The sequence below is a fragment of the Rhinatrema bivittatum genome, chromosome 10, assembly GCF_901001135.1.
Source record: "Rhinatrema bivittatum chromosome 10, aRhiBiv1.1, whole genome shotgun sequence".
NCBI lineage: Eukaryota > Metazoa > Chordata > Amphibia > Gymnophiona > Rhinatrematidae > Rhinatrema > Rhinatrema bivittatum.
The window spans coordinates 119756966-119774150 of NC_042624.1; the positions used below are offsets into that span (position 1 = coordinate 119756966).

The 17185-nt window shown below is 52.6% G+C and overlaps 1 protein-coding gene across 13 annotated transcripts in view; it reads left to right on the plus strand.

Annotated features, from left to right (window-relative positions):
- B4GALT2 (beta-1,4-galactosyltransferase 2) overlaps window positions 1-10331 on the plus strand; it is a 121677-nt gene extending 111346 nt beyond the window's left edge. The window contains exons 6-7 of one of the 13 annotated variants that reach the window (XR_003858927.1): window positions 1566-8098; window positions 8378-10331. Coding sequence is in view for 1 of the 13 variants with exons in the window: in XM_029618108.1 (XP_029473968.1) it covers window positions 1566-1716 (151 nt within the window). In the remaining 12 variants the exon portion in view is untranslated. Of the gene's footprint in view, window positions 1-1565 lie in introns of all 13 variants that reach the window. The other 12 variants (XR_003858926.1, XR_003858931.1, XR_003858933.1 and 9 more) reach the window with 12 other exon arrangements.
- Window positions 10332-17185: the final 6854 nt, after the last annotated feature.

The following is a 17185-nucleotide window of genomic DNA, read 5'->3' on the forward strand; positions in this document are numbered from 1 at the left end:
CCTGGTTGGGTATCTGTTGGTCTCCTTTTGTGTTGGGGAGGGCAGCCTGTAGCTAGGGATTCACCCTTGTGTGAGGACTACCATCCTGCTTGTCCTTGGGGAAAGCAGAGTTGCTTACCTGTAACAGGTGTTCTCCTAGGACAGCAGGATGTTAGTCCTCACAAAACCCACCCACCACCCCGCAAAGTTGGGTTTCTCCTTTTTAAAATTATTGTGTTTTTATCGTAGTTCTATGTTACGAGACTGAAGAGGGACCCCGCGTGGACGCGTGGTATAGGGCAGTGCTCCCCAACCCTGTCCTGGGGGCCCACCAGCCAGTCGGGTTTTCAGGATCTCCACAATGAATATGCAGGAGAGACATTTTGCATGTTATGGAGGCAGTGCATGCAAATGTTCTCTCATGCATATTCATTGTGGCTATCCTGAAAACCTGACTGGCTGGTGGGCCCCCAGGACAGGGTTGGGGAGCACTGGTATAGGGCATGCTGGGCATGCTCAGTGTGCCTATGTCAGAGTTCTAGAAACTTTGACATAAGTTTTCCGCGTCGGGGCTCCACCTGATGATGTCACCCGTGTGTGAGGACTAATATTCTGCGGTCCTGGAAGAATACCTGTTACAGGTAAGCAACTCCGCTATCTCATTCCTGCACTGCCATCTGGTGCAGACTTGTTAGCAGAATAAAGTTCAACTTTGCACACAGCAGTGGCAGTGCATGCATAGTCGTGGTGGATATTCTGAAAACCTGAGGGGCTGGGTGTGAGCCCAAGACCGGGCTGAGGACCCCCCTGCATTAGAGGAAGATTGAGGATCCAGTTTAAATACGACTGCTGGGACGTTTCTCAAATGTTTCTGTGCTACAGCCACATAACTGCTTCTGGCCTCAGGAACCTGAGCAGCAAGCGTGTGTAGCTTCAGGTGATCAAGGGCGCTCCATGTCCCCTCTCCACCCCTGCTGCCTCTGGATTTGGAGTTCCTGCTGTTTCTAGAGAAACTGGAATTGCCTCAGTCCGGCCCTCATGATATGGAGCTGGCTGGTCTTGGCGAGGTTGATATTCAGAAGCCATTTAGTTGGGTAACTGAAAAGTTATCCATCTAAATGACAAAACCGCCATATTGAGAGGCATAAGTTAAGCGGCTAACTCTGGTCATGCTGCTGACCTGTCCTAAAGTTAGCTGGATAAACATAACTCTAAGATAAGCCGCTGAATGTACCCTTCCAAGTTAGTTGGATATGTTTAACCAGCTGAATAGGCAGAAGCAGAGAAAGAAACATGGGAACTCCAGATCTTGGTGTTTCTGACCAGGAAAAGACAAATGTCTGAGAATTAAAAGTAAATAAAATAAATCAGGAACGAGAGACAAAAATCAGCCCCTGTGACAGAGGGCTAGAGAGTTTAAGACCAAGCCGGCTCCCAGTCCTGAGAACATTTTGAGTTCCGTTATTCCAGCCTTCGCTGGGTGAGACCCCCCAGAGCCCGCCTCGCCCTGCTGCTTTCCACGCGAAGCTTCGTGGCTGCCAGGCCGTCGGCTCCATGGTAAAATCTTCTCCTTTCTTCCCACCCAGGTTCACAAAGATCCAGAACACGAAGATGACGATGAGGAGAGACGGAATCAGCTCCCTCCAGTACCAAGTGCTCCGCGTGGCCAAGTACCCTCTGTATACGAACATCACCGTGGACATTGGCAAGCCTCCGCCGCGGCCGGCACGGGGATAGGACTCTCTGCCGCGCGGCTGCAACGGGGCCCTGCTTCCTCTCCTTTCTCGCTGCCCGCCCGGGGGTCGGCGCTGGAAGAGGCGCGCCACGGCTCCCCGGCACCGCTCGCACACGCTTCCTGACGGGACTCGCCCCGTCTTCTGGGGGCTCTCCGATGGGGCAAAAGATCTCGGCAGTGGGAAGTGAGGAGCGAGAGCCCGCGTGGCGGCAAATACAGACTGACACTCCCGTCTCCTGAGAGGGAAGTCGTGACCCCCTCCCCCCCTCCCCGCTCTGGAAGAGGCAGAGACCTCCTGAGGCAGCACTGCTCACAGTTTTCGGCTTCAAGAAACGCAGACCTCTCTTGGTCACGGTGCATTAAGTCTGGACCAGAGTTTTGGTTTTGTTTTTTTTTTAACAATATAAGCCTCAGGGTCGAGCTGTGTTTGCCGAGTGTGCAGTATTTTGTTATATGGACTGCGTTAGAGTACAAGAAACTGGCTGCCCCGAGGGATTCTGGGACACGTGCTGCGGGCTTATAAACTATTACACAGACCTGAGAAGCAAGGGACGGGGGAGGCCCCAGAGTGGGGATTTTTTTTTAAACTATAATTTTAGGTTGAGAAGGTCCAGCGGTGAGAATTTTCCGGACTCCGTGGGGAGGAAATGTCTGGGCGAGGCCCGTCAGCTGACGGAGGGGGGGGGGCTGCCTCGCTCCCCCCCCCCCTGGCGTCTGCGTGTCTCCGGTTGCCCGCAGGGTTATACCACAGAAGTTATTAGGGGAGCCGCTGTGGCTGATAGGGCGAGACCGGCCAGGAAGGGGGGGGGTGCTTCCCCGACTCTGCTGAGGAGCGGCTGTGGTGGTGGTGGTGGGGGGGAGTTGTGCGCTGACGGGTCGCGATGTGTGGCCCCCCCCCTCCCCCACCTTTCCACGGATTTGCTGTGCCACAAAGCCACAGATGATGGCCTCCTGCCGTTGATAAGCAAGGATCCGGGCACGGAGGGTGAACCCTGCTGCGCAGCTGTGACCCGGGCGGGTCTGACCGGCGGTAACGTTGCCGCCTCTTCCCAGCTCAGCTGATAAGGCGCCAGGCTTTGCCGCATTGTGGGCAGGGACTGGTAGATCTTGTAGGCTCGGGAAAATTGGCTCCCCGCGTCCCGGCCAGGGCTGTGCAGGCCGGGATCGAGCTGCGGGACCGACCGGGAGGGAGGCGTCAGGGCTTGTAGTCTAGGAAAAAAAAAAGGAAACCAGCGCTGCCGTTTCTGTGTGTGAGGCGCTGTTAGAGGCTTCAGCGTCGCACGATTTCCCGGCCGTTTACTTCTCTTGAGACCTTCGGGTTTCACGGTCATGGGAAGGGGGGGTCCACGTGCGCTCCCGCGGGAGGAAAGAAGAAGCAGCGGCAGGAGGTGGCCTGAGAGCGGGAGATCTGGCCGTGGCCGCCGCTGGAGGCTCCCTCCTAGGCTGCTGCCTGTTTGTTTTTCATTTTGTTCCTTTAAAAAAAAAACAAAAAAGATTGCATGTTAAGTTTGAGATGTTCCCCGCTTGCTTTTTTTTTTTTTTTTTTTTAATTTGAGTTTGAAATGAGATTTATTTCATGGAAGGTAGCCAGAGAAAAGCCCTGTTTCTCCCTGAAGGTGCAGCGCTGCAGGTCTGCGTCGTTCCTCTGCTCCGCTTTCTTTTTATTCCGAAGCTGGCTCTTGATGTACAGATTGTAACTTTTCTTTCACCTTTCCGGCTTTGACCTCTTCCCCGCTCCCCTGATTCCTCGGAAGATCCCTGCGCCGGGGCGGCCTTTGGAAACCTTTGGGGTGCTGCAGCAGCGCTGGCGGGGGAGAGGCAGGGAGGGACTTCCCCCCCCCCCATTTTTCTCTGTCGTCCTCCTAAAATCTCCCAATTCCAGCTCCTTTTTTTCCCCAGGGGGTGGCATGAAGGCACCAGACCTTCCCCATGTCCTGTCCTGGGACTGCACCGAGAGGAACCCCGCTGCTCTCGCAGACGCCCGGCTTACACCGGGGGGCTTCACTCTGAGACGGCAGCAGCTCTTCCTCAGCCAGTCCTGGTTTTACCCCATTCTCCGTAGGCACAGAGCGCCAGCTTGTCATGGCGCCTACGTTAAGTTCTGGATCTACGGACCCAGTCCTGCTATGCTTCTAGAAATTGTGCATACAAGACCCAATGGGACGAAACCAGGACTGACTCAACTCCTGCTTTTCAGATTTTACCATTATGAACCTCATGTAGGCATCACATTGATAACCTGTATGTAAAGCATGAATACAGCACGGACAGCTGAAGAGGGGATCTTCACCAGGACCTCATGCAGGTGTTGCGCTCATATTTGTAAAGCATGAACGCAGCACAGACAGCTGAAGAGAGGATCTTCATGAGAACCCTGGGCAGGTGTCACTGATTGTGGAAGAATGAATACAGCACGGACAGCTGTGCAATGGAGTCTGGGGGGATTTTTTTTTTTTTTAAGAGAAAGGTTTGCAAATCCTGCTTCTATGAACTAATGCAAGGGACCCGTAAAAAAGCCTTGAACGCCAGTGGACTGCTTGCCCCGAGCACCCTGCAGGCCTGGGACTGCACTGTCTCTCAGCCGTGCGTTGAATGTGCCTGGAGTTTTCCCGATGGCAAACCGTACGCAAGCAGTTGCAGGTAGTTTTTGGCAGCGGGTGACAGTGGGCCCTGTTACCTAGCATGGGTCCTCTTACCCACAGCGGGGAAACGCAGCCAAGGGGAAATGTTTCTCCCTTGGGTCCTGAGTACACTGGGAAAAAAGCTTAGTGATTCTGATGGCTAAGAGACAGATTTGGGCAGGGCTTGAAATGGCCCAGGCAGGTGGCACAAATATGCGTTTCGGGGTGTGAGATGAGGCGGATTCTGGATGTATATGGAGATGTGGAAAAATAAAATACGGCACAGGCCAGGAATCTTTCTAAAAGATTCAGCTCCTCCTGCTGTCACTGAATCCGAAGCTTGCCCCTTCGTAGTGCGAGTGAAACCACGGACGGGCCTTTGCGTTCGGCTTGCTGCAAGCGGCCCCCTGTGGGCAATGGGAAGCAGGGGGGAAAGCCAGTAAGACGGGCACCCTGTCCCCTTTTAATTAGATTTTGGCCAGATCCAGATTACCGGTAATGACCCTGCTGGGATTCCAGCAGGCGCGAAGTTACAGAAATCCCCGAGGTTCGTCGTGAACTCCCGAGTTTGGCGAGAGGTTTCCGCAGGCTTTCCAGACACATTCAGGCGAAAACCGGGGGGGGGGTTTTCCAGCAAGATATTCCCCATTTTGGGGATCGGCAAGTTTTGTAAGCGCCTGAAAAGCCCACGCTTACAGTCAGCGTGCGGAGGACTCTGTCTCCTGTAGGAGAAGCGACTGATGAGCAGGGGACTGCACTATTAAAGCAACGTAGCAGCTAGCAAAGCTGCCCCCCCTATTCACTCTTCCTTTGGGAATTGAACTGAGTCAGACTGCGATTGGTTTGATTTTTCTCTTCCATTCTGTGCAAGGTTTCCCGAGGCATGCGTGTGAGTGGGCCGCGGGCTTTACGGCTGTGTACGCGGGGGGGGGGGGGGGGGGGGGGGGTGAGGCTCGCTATCGGACGCCAGCACGTTCCAGCCCAGCCTTGCTGGGACCTCATTCATTCCGGTGTCGGGCATTTCTTGCTGGTCCACCCATATTTCGAAGCGAATGACCCGCTTGCTTTATTGATTTTCTCTATAGGAAGGTTAGGGGTGAGGCAGGGACTTCGCCGACGGGAGCTTTTCGGGTGTCGAAGGTGCAAGGCATACGAATGCCCCAAGATGTCCAGATGCCCATACCCAAAACACAGATGTAGAAATAAGGTACAGAAGTCAGTAGTGGGACGCCGCTCAGCTGAGGAACTGCAGGTGGCCATGACAAGGCTGGATTGAAAGCACAGGACACCGAGGGTCCTGCTTTCAGCTCCCAACGTCCCAAGCAGATTTTGCACTGGCTTTTTCCTTACGGAATTAGCAGATCCAAAATACACATTTTTTTTTAAACTGGCTGTGGAAGAGTCTTCCCGCTCCAGCTGTTTGTTTGGTTTTTTTTTCCAGAGTTGTAGAACATGATGTGGGTAGATGAAAGCCCTGCACCCTCACTCAGTGTTATCAGTCACTATTAGTAAGCGGTTTGCATTATCAATCAGTATTAACAAAGTCAGCTTTATCTTTGTTGTTACTGTCTGACCTGGATTAAGGAAGGCCATGAAACCCTATAATGTAGGTGCTAAATACATTCGAACTTGCCTTGGCTGGGTGTCTGACCGCTTGGCGTCACGTTATTGAAGCGACAGATAAGGTGATATTTGTGTTAACGCATACACACATGCATTCACTTTAAACGAATGTTCTCATACATATTTCACTTCTGTGTGCCCTTCAATATTCTCATCAAGTGTGTATGTGTATGGATGACTGTGCACATGAGAGAGGATAATGCTTTGAGTCTTTGGGTGTGAGAGTAGGTGATTTTGGGATGCGAGAGTGTATGGGTTGAGCAAAGTATGAATGTGCACTTGTGTTTGCTGGCCAGGTGGATTACAAATGATTGATCTGTCTCACTGCGTCTGCTGCTGCGGAGCCTAGGGCTCCTCATCCTAATATCCCTGCCATCTAAGTGGCTCATGCATTTGGTTGAAATGAGATTCCCGTGATTCTGGGGGTGGGGGAGGAGGGATGGTATATGTGTATGTGTGTGTGATTCTGGAGGGAGGGGGAGATGGTAGCTATGCTTACAGTATGGGCATGTCGCCGTGTATGATTCTGGGTGAGGGGGTGAGGTCGGGGATGTGTATGGGTTTGTCTCAGAGTATGATTCTGGGTGAGGTCGGGGATGTGTATGGGTTTGTCTCTGTGTGTGATTCTGGGTCAGGAGGTGAGGTCGGGGATGTGTATGGGTTTGTCTCCGTGTATGATTCTGGGTCAGGAGGTGAGGTCGGGGATATGTATGGGTTTGTCTCTGTGTATGATTCTGGGTCAGGAGGTGAGGTCGGGGATGTGTATGGGTTTGTCTCTGTGTGTGATTCTGGGTCAGGAGGTGAGGTCGGGGATGTGTATGGGTTTGTCTCTGTGTATGATTCTGGGTCAGGAGGTGAGGTCGGGGATGTGTGTGGGTTTGTCTCTGTGTATGATTCTGGGTCAGGAGGTGAGGTCGGGGATGTGTATGGGTTTGTCTCTGTGTATGATTCTGGGTCAGGAGGTGAGGTCGGGGATGTGTATGGGTTTGTCTCTGTGTGTGATTCTGGGTCAGGAGGTGAGGTCGGGGATGTGTATGGGTTTGTCTCTGTGTATGATTCTGGGTCAGGAGGTGAGGTCGGGGATGTGTGTGGGTTTGTCTCTGTGTATGATTCTGGGTCAGGAGGTGAGGTCGGGGATGTGTGTGGGTTTGTCTCTGTGTATGATTCTGGGTCAGGAGGTGAGGTCGGGGATGTGTATGGGTTTGTCTCTGTGTGTGATTCTGGGTCAGGAGGTGAGGTCGGGGATGTGTATGGGTTTGTCTCTGTGTACGATTCTGGGTGAGGTCGGGGCTGTTTATGGGTTTGTCTCCGTGTATGATTCTGGGTGAGGGGGTGAGGTCAGGGATGTGTATGGGTTTGTCTCTGTGTGTGATTCTGGGTCAGGAGGTGAGGTCGGGGATGTGTATGGGTTTGTCTCTGTGTATGATTCTGGGTGAGGTCGGGGATGTGTATGGGTTTGTGTCTGTGTGTGATTCTGGGTAAGGGGGTGAGGTCGGGGATCTGTATGGGTTTGTCTCTGTGTACGATTCTGGGTGAGGTCGGGGCTGTGTATGGGTTTGTCTCCGTGTATGATTCTGGGTGAGGGGGTGAGGTCAGGGATGTGTATGGGTTTGTCTCCATGTATGATTCTGGGTGAGGGGGTGAGGTCGGGGATGTGTATGGGTTTGTCTCTGTGTATGATTCTGGGTGAGGTCGGGGCTGTGTATGGGTTTGTCTCCGTGTATGATTCTGGGTGAGGTCAGGGATGTGTATGGGTTTGTCTCCGTGTATGATTCTGGGTGAGGGGGTGAGGTCAGGGATGTGTATGGGTTTGTCTCCGTGTATGATACTGGGTGAGGGGGTGAGGTCAGGGATGTGTATGGGTTTGTCTCCGTGTATGATTCTGGGTGAGGGGGTGAGGTCAGGGATGTGTATGGGTTTGTCTCTGTGTATGATTCTGGGTGAGGTCGGGGCTGTGTATGGGTTTGTCTCCGTGTATGATACTGGGTGAGGGGGTGAGGTCAGGGATGTGTATGGGTTTGTCTCCGTGTATGATTCTGGGTGAGGGCGTGAGGTCAGGGATGTGTATGGGTTTGTCTCTGTGTATGATTCTGGGTGAGGTCGGGGCTGTGTATGGGTTTGTCTCCGTGTATGATTCTGGGTGAGGGGGTGAGGTCGGGGATGTGTATGGGTTTGTCTCCGTGTATGATTCTGGGTGAGGGGGGTGAGGTCGGGGATGTGTATGGGTTTGTCTCCGTGTATGATTCTGGGTGAGGGGGTGAGGTCGGGGATGTGTATGGGTTTGTCTCCGTGTATGATTCTGGGTGAGGGGGTGAGGTCGGGGATGTGTATGGGTTTGTCTCCGTGTATGATTCTGGGTGAGGGGGTGAGGTCGGGGATGTGTATGGGTTTGTCTCTGTGTATGATTCTGGGTCAGGAGGTGAGGTCGGGGATGTGTATGGGTTTGTCTCTGTGTATGATTCTGGGTGAGGTCGGGGATGTGTATGTGCTGATGCTACTCTGCACCCGCAGACTTTGTACAGATGTTCAAAGGGGAAATATGTCTGTACTTTCCCTTTGTAAATTGTCACAGGTACAAAATGGCTGCAGTCATTTTGCTCAGATTTTCCAGCGAATGCTTTTTACTGTAGAAAATAACGCTGGGAGATTTGAAAATGTGGTCTCTGTGCATTATTCTCTTCCCCCAATCTAAATGTCCCTGGCAATACCTCCTCCTAATGCAGGAAAAGTGCGGCTGGTGGAAGCACATGAAAACCTCAGCTGGATTAAAAGTGGACAATGATCCGACAGGAAAATCATTTCTAAATGGCTTTTGCAGTTTGCCGACCCCATGCAGAGCTCTCTGGACGCCCCTCGGTACTACTTGTTTGGTTCTTTTTCTGACTGCCAAGTTCAAGTTAAAATGAGCTTTTTCTGTGTTTTCTAGACCTGTTTTGAGATTTCTTCTGAGGCATCTGTGAGATCAGGCAAAGGACGCTATTTAGTGCTGTGTAAGAGACCTTTATTGTCAGCAGGGGGAGAGAATACTGGGCTCCAGGTCACTAGCAAGAAGCAAACCAATTCTGATGTTTCCAACTCGCCTATAAAAGCTTTTCCTATTGAGAAACTCCCAGAATGCTTTGTAACAGCAACGTGTAACAGTGTTATTTTGGTCAAACCCAGCACCCCCTTCTTCCTCTTTATAGGATTGCTTGCCCTACAAACCTGCCCCTTGTCTTTCCGGGTCATGCTGCTGATTTTCAGGAACGTTCCCGTAGATCTGCTGATTAATCTGGGATCGGTGGAAGTGGCGTGCAGCTCTCCCCTCCAGCAGGAGATCTTCCTGGTGACGGTGGCAGCACAGGCAAGGCAGACTGAAGGACCTGCACGGGCTGCAAGCTGGTGGTCCTCTTCTGCCATCCACAAACCCTCTTATCAATGCCATTGTGTGAGCTGGCACAAGTCCCCCCAGCTCCTATATGGTTACAGAGTTTTCGGTGATTTTAAGGTAATACCTTTTTATTGGACAACTTAATACAATTATTGAATACCTCAGGGGTGCTCAAACCAGTCTTACGCCCCCCTTCCATGCCGAAATATGCAAACAAATAAATCTCATGCGTATTCATTGGGGATATCCTGAAAACCCAACTTGCTGGAGGGGGCATAGGACCAGTTTGAGAGCCCCTGGACTTAGCTAACTCTGCCTTCCTCAGGTCAAAGCAGGTTGTTCTGTAAGATGGTTATTTTGTTCCTGCATGGATTTCCTTTTTTCAAAATGTAATCCTTTTCTTTTACTCATATGGTTGGTGCGACAGTTCAGTTCTCTGTTTCTGACTAGTGTGTGTGTGTGTGTGTGTGCGTTTTTTTTCTGCAGTGTCAGGGTTGTACGTTGTCACTTGAGAAATGTGGGATCTGGATCTTTGGATGCCAGGGAGCTGTGGTGGGATTAGCACGTGGGACCTGCACCTCTCATGCAGTGAAGTTCCCAAAGGCTGGCCAGGAAGAATATTATGTGTCCAATAAAAAGGGATCACCTGATATATTTATTGACTTTTGTTTCTGCATTTCACTGGACTAACGCACATTACTTCAGCCATTTGAGCAAATTCAATGATCCCACTACCTTCCTACACTGGTTTGCCTGTTGTTTTCCAATTTTTATCTTGTTTTAAAAGGGTTTTTTATCAGTAGATCTGCCAGGGGAGCAATTATATTGTCACGGCTGCTCCTAAGACCCGCAGTTCTTGAATGTCCAAATATATCAGCATTCTGTGGAATAAGAAACCATGAGTTTTGTACATTTCAATGTCGTTAATTTTAGAACAGATGTTGAATGCGTACTGTCATATAGGAGACTTTTGTACTTAATAAAGTTTCAAAAGTTCAATATATTTTCCTCTCTTTTCGTTTTTTTGTTTTAGAGGAAAGGGAAGAGATTCCAGCTGGGGTCCATGGGTTAGCAGGTCGGATCTGGTCCCCTGGTTGGTGAGGGGCTGCAGCGGAGTTAACAGGCAGCCCCTGATCTTGTAGCCGGTGAGGGACTGCAGTGTGGTTAGCGTATGGCCAGTGTCCTCCAGATTAAGAGGCTGCAGGTGAATCTCGATGCTCTGGTTAGCGAGGGGCTGCAGTGGGGTTAGTAAGGGGGACCTGGTCCTCTGGTTGGTGGGAGCTGCAGTGGGGTTAGTAAGGGGGACCTGGTCCTCTGGTTGGTGGGAGCTGCAGTGGGGTTAGTAAGGGGGACCTGGTCCTCTGGTTGGCGAGGGGCTGCAGTGGGGTTAGTAAGGGGGACCTGGTCCTCTGGTTAGCGAGGGGCTGCAGTGGGGTTAGTAAGGGGGACCTGGTCCTCTGGTTAGCGAGGGAGCTGCAGTGGGGTTAGTAAGGGGGACCTGGTCCTCTGGTTGGTGAGGGCTGCAGTGGGGTTAGTAAGGGGGACCTGGTCCTCTGGTTGGTGAGGAGCTGCAGTGGGGTTAGTAAGGGGGACCTGGTCCTCTGGTTAGCGAGGGGCTGCAGTGGGGTTAGTAAGGGGGACCTGGTCCTCTGGTTAGCGAGGGGCTGCAGTGGGGTTAGTAAGGGGGACCTGGTCCTCTGGTTAGCGAGGGGCTGCAGTGGGGTTAGTAAGGGGGACCTGGTCCTCTGGTTGGTGCAGTGGGGTTAGTAAGGGGGACCTGGTCCTCTGGTTAGCGAGGAGCTGCAGTGGGGTTAGTAAGGGGGACCTGGTCCTCTGGTTGGTGGGAGGCTGCAGTGGGGTTAGTAAGGGGGACCTGGTCCTCTGGTTAGCGAGGGGCTGCAGTGGGGTTAGTAAGGGGGACCTGGTCCTCTGGTTGGTGGGAGCTGCAGTGGGGTTAGTAAGGGGGACCTGGTCCTCTGGTTGGTGGGAGCTGCAGTGGGGTTAGTAAGGGGGACCTGGTCCTCTGGTTGGTGAGGAGCTGCAGTGGGGTTAGTAAGGGGGACCTGGTCCTCTGGTTGGTGGGAGCTGCAGTGGGGTTAGTAAGGGGGACCTGGTCCTCTGGTTGGTGAGGGCTGCAGTGGGGTTAGTAAGGGGGACCTGGTCCTCTGGTTGGGGGGGGCTGCAGTGGGGTTAGTAAGGGGGACCTGGTCCTCTGGTTGGTGGGAGCTGCAGTGGGGTTAGTAAGGGGGACCTGGTCCTCTGGTTGGTGGGAGCTGCAGTGGGGTTAGTAAGGGGGACCTGGTCCTCTGGTTAGCGAGGGGCTGCAGTGGGGTTAGTAAGGGGGACCTGGTCCTCTGGTTAGCGAGGAGCTGCAGTGGGGTTAGTAAGGGGGACCTGGTCCTCTGGTTGGTGAGGAGCTGCAGTGGGGTTAGTAAGGGGGACCTGGTCCTCTGGTTAGCGAGGGGCTGCAGTGGGGTTAGTAAGGGGGACCTGGTCCTCTGGTTGGTGAGGAGCTGCAGTGGGGTTAGTAAGGGGGACCTGGTCCTCTGGTTAGCGAGGGGCTGCAGTGGGGTTAGTAAGGGGGACCTGGTCCTCTGGTTAGCGAGGGGCTGCAGTGGGGTTAGTAAGGGGGACCTGGTCCTCTGGTTGGTGGGAGCTGCAGTGGGGTTAGTAAGGGGGACCTGGTCCTCTGGTTGGTGGGAGCTGCAGTGGGGTTAGTAAGGGGGACCTGGTCCTCTGGTTGGTGGGAGCTGCAGTGGGGTTAGTAAGGGGGACCTGGTCCTCTGGTTGGTGGGAGCTGCAGTGGGGTTAGTAAGGGGGACCTGGTCCTCTGGTTAGCGAGGGGCTGCAGTGGGGTTAGTAAGGGGGACCTGGTCCTCTGGTTGGTGGGAGCTGCAGTGGGGTTAGTAAGGGGGACCTGGTCCTCTGGTTGGTGAGGAGCTGCAGTGGGGTTAGTAAGGGGGACCTGGTCCTCTGGTTGGTGAGGAGCTGCAGTGGGGTTAGTAAGGGGGACCTGGTCCTCTGGTTAGCGAGGGGCTGCAGTGGGGTTAGTAAGGGGAGACCTGGTCCTCTGGTTAGCGAGGGGCTGCAGTGGGGTTAGTAAGGGGGACCTGGTCCTCTGGTTGGTGGCAGCTGCAGTGGGGTTAGTAAGGGGGACCTGGTCCTCTGGTTGGTGGGAGCTGCAGTGGGGTTAGTAAGGGGGACCTGGTCCTCTGGTTGGTGGGAGCTGCAGTGGGGTTAGTAAGGGGGACCTGGTCCTCTGGTTAGCGAGGGGCTGCAGTGGGGTTAGTAAGGGGGACCTGGTCCTCTGGTTGGTGGGAGCTGCAGTGGGGTTAGTAAGGGGGACCTGGTCCTCTGGTTGGTGAGGAGCTGCAGTGGGGTTAGTAAGGGGGACCTGGTCCTCTGGTTGGTGGGAGCTGCAGTGGGGTTAGTAAGGGGGACCTGGTCCTCTGGTTAGCGAGGGGCTGCAGTGGGGTTAGTAAGGGGGACCTGGTCCTCTGGTTGGTGGGAGCTGCAGTGGGGTTAGTAAGGGGGACCTGGTCCTCTGGTTGGCGAGGAGCTGCAGTGGGGTTAGTAAGGGGGACCTGGTCCTCTGATTAGCGAGGGGCTGCAGTGGGGTTAGTAAGGGGGACCTGGTCCTCTGGTTAGCGAGGGGCTGCAGTGGGGTTAGTAAGGGGGACCTGGTCCTCTGGTTGGCGAGGAGCTGCAGTGGGGTTAGTAAGGGGGACCTGGTCCTCTGGTTAGCGAGGGGCTGCAGTGGGGTTAGTAAGGGGGACCTGGTCCTCTGGTTGGTGAGGAGCTGCAGTGGGGTTAGTAAGGGGGACCTGGTCCTCTGGTTAGCGAGGGGCTGCAGTGGGGTTAGTAAGGGGGACCTGGTCCTCTGGTTGGTGGGAGCTGCAGTGGGGTTAGTAAGGGGGACCTGGTCCTCTGGTTGGTGGGAGCTGCAGTGGGGTTAGTAAGGGGGACCTGGTCCTCTGGTTGGTGGGAGCTGCAGTGGGGTTAGTAAGGGGGACCTGGTCCTCTGGTTGGTGGGAGCTGCAGTGGGGTTAGTAAGGGGGACCTGGTCCTCTGGTTGGCGAGGAGCTGCAGTGGGGTTAGTAAGGGGGACCTGGTCCTCTGGTTAGCGAGGGGCTGCAGTGGGGTTAGTAAGGGGGACCTGGTCCTCTGGTTGGTGAGGGCTTAGTAAGGGGGACCTGGACCGCAGGAGGCTGAGGGGCTGCAACGGGGGTCCTCTGGATGGAGAAGCCGCAGAAGGGTTAGTGTGTAGGACTTGGTCCTCTGATTGAGTGATTGGTGGGGGGCTGCAGCGGGGTCAGCACCTAGGACCTTGGATACAGGGATAGTTGGGGGCTACAGTGGGATTAGTATGTGGGTTGAGCCTTTGGCTGGTGAGGGTCTGCAAGTTAATACAAGTCCTACTCAAGATGTCGAGAGAGGAATGAGGAGTATCTGAAATCTCCCCAAGGTGGGAGGAGTCCGAGCTCCAGAACTTCCACCTGCTCAGGAATCTCATTCCATGAGCTCTCAGCAGAGGCTTAGCTTTAATAACTAAGTTTCAAGCAACTTTATTGGCATAACAATGTCATGTGTTGCCATAGCAATATACATAATGATTAAAATAAAAGGGGAAGAAAAGGAAAAAGATTTCAAAAGAAGAAGAATAGTCAAGTAAAGGTACAAGAGACGTGCTTCAGCTTTTGCTGCTGCTCAGATTTCATTTCGGGCCTGGTGGTAGGATTCCACATATTTTGCTGCTATTTCTCCCGTTGCCCCCGGGGATATGCAGAGGGATTACTGTGACTACTGCCGGGGCAATAAGCTTTAGCCAATGAGGGATTCGTGAATAACAGGCAAACCCTCATTTACTAGCCCCTGTCTGATTCGATGCAGGGAGCACGTTACATTCAACATGCGGCAACACGATTATAATAAATCTAATATTCAACGCAGTGTATTTTAGCCCAACATCATATTAGCCAATAAGTACATAAGAAGTGCCCTGCTGGGTCAGAGCAAAAGTCCATGCGGCCCAGCATCCTGTCTGACAGGGGCCAGCTCTTCCATTTTGTTCTTCTCCATTCCCAGAGGTAGGTGCTGGCTTTCTCTTAAGTCTACCGATCTAATAATTGTTTATGGATTTTTCATTCAGGAATTTGTTCAAACCCCTTTTAAAGACAGCTGTGCCAACAAATTCCACAGCTTAAGTATGAGGCGAGTGGAGAAATACTTTCTCCAGTTTTTAAAATGTACAACCCACTTCATGGAGTGTCCCCCAATCCTTGTATTATCTGAGAGTAAAATAACCGTTCCCTGTTTATCTATTCCACCCCGTTCATGATTTTATAAGCCTCTATGACAGGGGTCGGCGGCCTATGCCAGGCACGCATTTGAGGCCATTGTTAGTGGCAAGGCAGCAGCAGAAAGGCACTGAAGAGTGGAGTTAAAACTCTGGCTGCTGCCGCCGCATCAGGCTTGTGATTCTCTCCCTGCGCTGGCAGCAGGGCTTCCACTTAAATGTCTTCTCCTGCTGTGGCAGAGCCAGGCCCGCAGCAGCAGGTGCTGACATTTTGTGACTCCGCTCACCTCAAGGTCTGGCAGGTCACCGTGGAAAGACAGAAAGGACTTGCTGACCGCCAGCAGACCTCACCTGAAGACAGTGCTGGCAGGCCGCCGTGGCACCCATCCCGTGGCAGCCAAAGATAGAGGGAGGACCTGCTGGCTGCAGCGGAGCCCATCTCACCGGTGGCTGCAGAGGCCCAGGCCCCGAGCGCAGGTGCGAGCCTGTGTGTGTGTGATTACACGTGGGAGAGAAAGCATGGGGTGGAGAGTGTGTGATTGCATGTGGAGGAGACAATGTGTGTGTGTGTGTGTGATTACACGTGGGAGAGAAAGCATGGGGTGGAGAGTGTGTGATTGCATGTGGAGGAGACAATGTGTGTGTGTGTGTGATTACACGTGGGAGAGAAAGCATGGGGTGGAGAGTGTGTGATTGCATGTGGAGGAGACAATGTGTGTGTGTGTGATTACACGTGGGAGAGAAAGCATCGGGTGGAGAGTGTGTGATTGCATATGGAGGAGACAATGTGTGTGTGTGTGATTACACGTGGGAGAGAAAGCATGGGGTGGAGAGTGTGTGATTGCATGTGGAGGAGACAGTGTGTGTGTGTGATTACACGTGGGAGAGAAAGCATGGGGTGGAGAGTGTGTGATTGCATGTGGAGGAGACAATGTGTGTGTGTGTGATTACACGTGGGAGAGAAAGCATGGGGTGGAGAGTGTGTGATTGCATGTGGAGGAGACAATGTGTGTGTGTGTGATTACACGTGGGAGAGAAAGCATGGGGTGGAGAGGGTGTGATTGCATGTGGAGGAGACAATGTGTGTGTGTGTGATTACACGTGGGAGAGAAAGCATGGGGTGGAGAGTGTGTGATTGCATATGGAGGAGACAATGTGTGTGTGTGAGAGAGGTGAAAGTTTGTGTGCCTTCTCCCCCACCCAATTTACAACAAACTCAGGTTGACCGGAAATCAAAAGTTTCCAGGTATGGAGAGCATTTTTTTAATTCTTAGTAGTTTTAAATATTGGATGTTATTCACTGTGTCTACTGTTCTGAAATATTTTATTGGTGTTTGGAAAACGTTAAAAAAATTTGTGTATGAGTTTTTAATTATTGGATGTTTTATTTGTCAGCTGCTTTAAAATATATTCTTTTAACTGGCATGGTTTTACTATTATGATGTTTTATACTTCTTAATGTTGTTGTTTGATGTTTTACGAGGCATGTTGTTGTTTCTGTTTTTCCATTGTTGCATTGCATTCAGAGTTTGGCTTGCTGAAGGTTTTAGTTTAGTTTTTGTCTGCATGTTTCCATTTATACTTGTTTATGGTCACTTTATTCTATAATTGGTAGATCCCTCTCACAGGTAGTGCCTGTGCACCATTCTGCACAGCACCTCCTGCTGGGGGAGGCTGGGGCTGCAGGAGCATTGGAACACCACACAGGCAATGATCGGCTGCTGTTCCAGTGAAGGTGAAGTGCCAGAATGACCTCTTGTGCCATAGAAGTTATTGGCAGACGAGACCACCCTGGCCCACCTTTCCTATCGTCCCTGCCTGCTCCATCATTTCAGGGCCCCCCTCCAACACGCGCCATCGCCATCACAGCCCGCACCTGTGCCAGGAAGGCCTGAATTCGGCTGGGCGCCTCCCGTTTCTGATGGTAAGCGGCTGCCTCCTTGTACTGAAGGAACCACTGCTTCCCATTCACCTGCTGCCCTTGCCGTGGGGGTGTCGGAGCAGCAGCGAGGCGCGGGCTCTTCCAGTACTCGGATGAGAAAAGTTATTCATGTAACCAAAGGGCCAGTACTGCCCCGCTGTACTCACAGCCGTGTGTCAGAGACCCTGGGCATGCAGAGCTGCAAAAGGAGGACCCCATGCCAACACTGTTCCTTTATTTATAGGGTGAGCTACAATTACTTGTGTTTCACACTGATTTATAAGGGTATAGGTCTGAACAAAACAGGTCTCTTGAAATTAGCATAAGCCTAACTCTGTCTGAAGCACTTACTCAGGCACACAGCTTTTATCTTGCAACACCGTTCCATGTAGGCCACGGCATTACAGAAATGCAGGATGGGGATAACACGCAGAAGACAGAAAATCCTTGTTTTCTTGTCCTACAAGAAGGTAACTGCAATACTACCCTCATCCTTCCTAAATCTCCTTAAAAACTGTGCCATTGGCTGATTGCCTAACGCTCGCTAATGCAAACACCGCAGCCGTTCTGCTCCCACTGCCTCACGGCGGTGCTGTACCCGACCCCATCTCATTCCTGAACGAGGTAAGGGAGATCACAG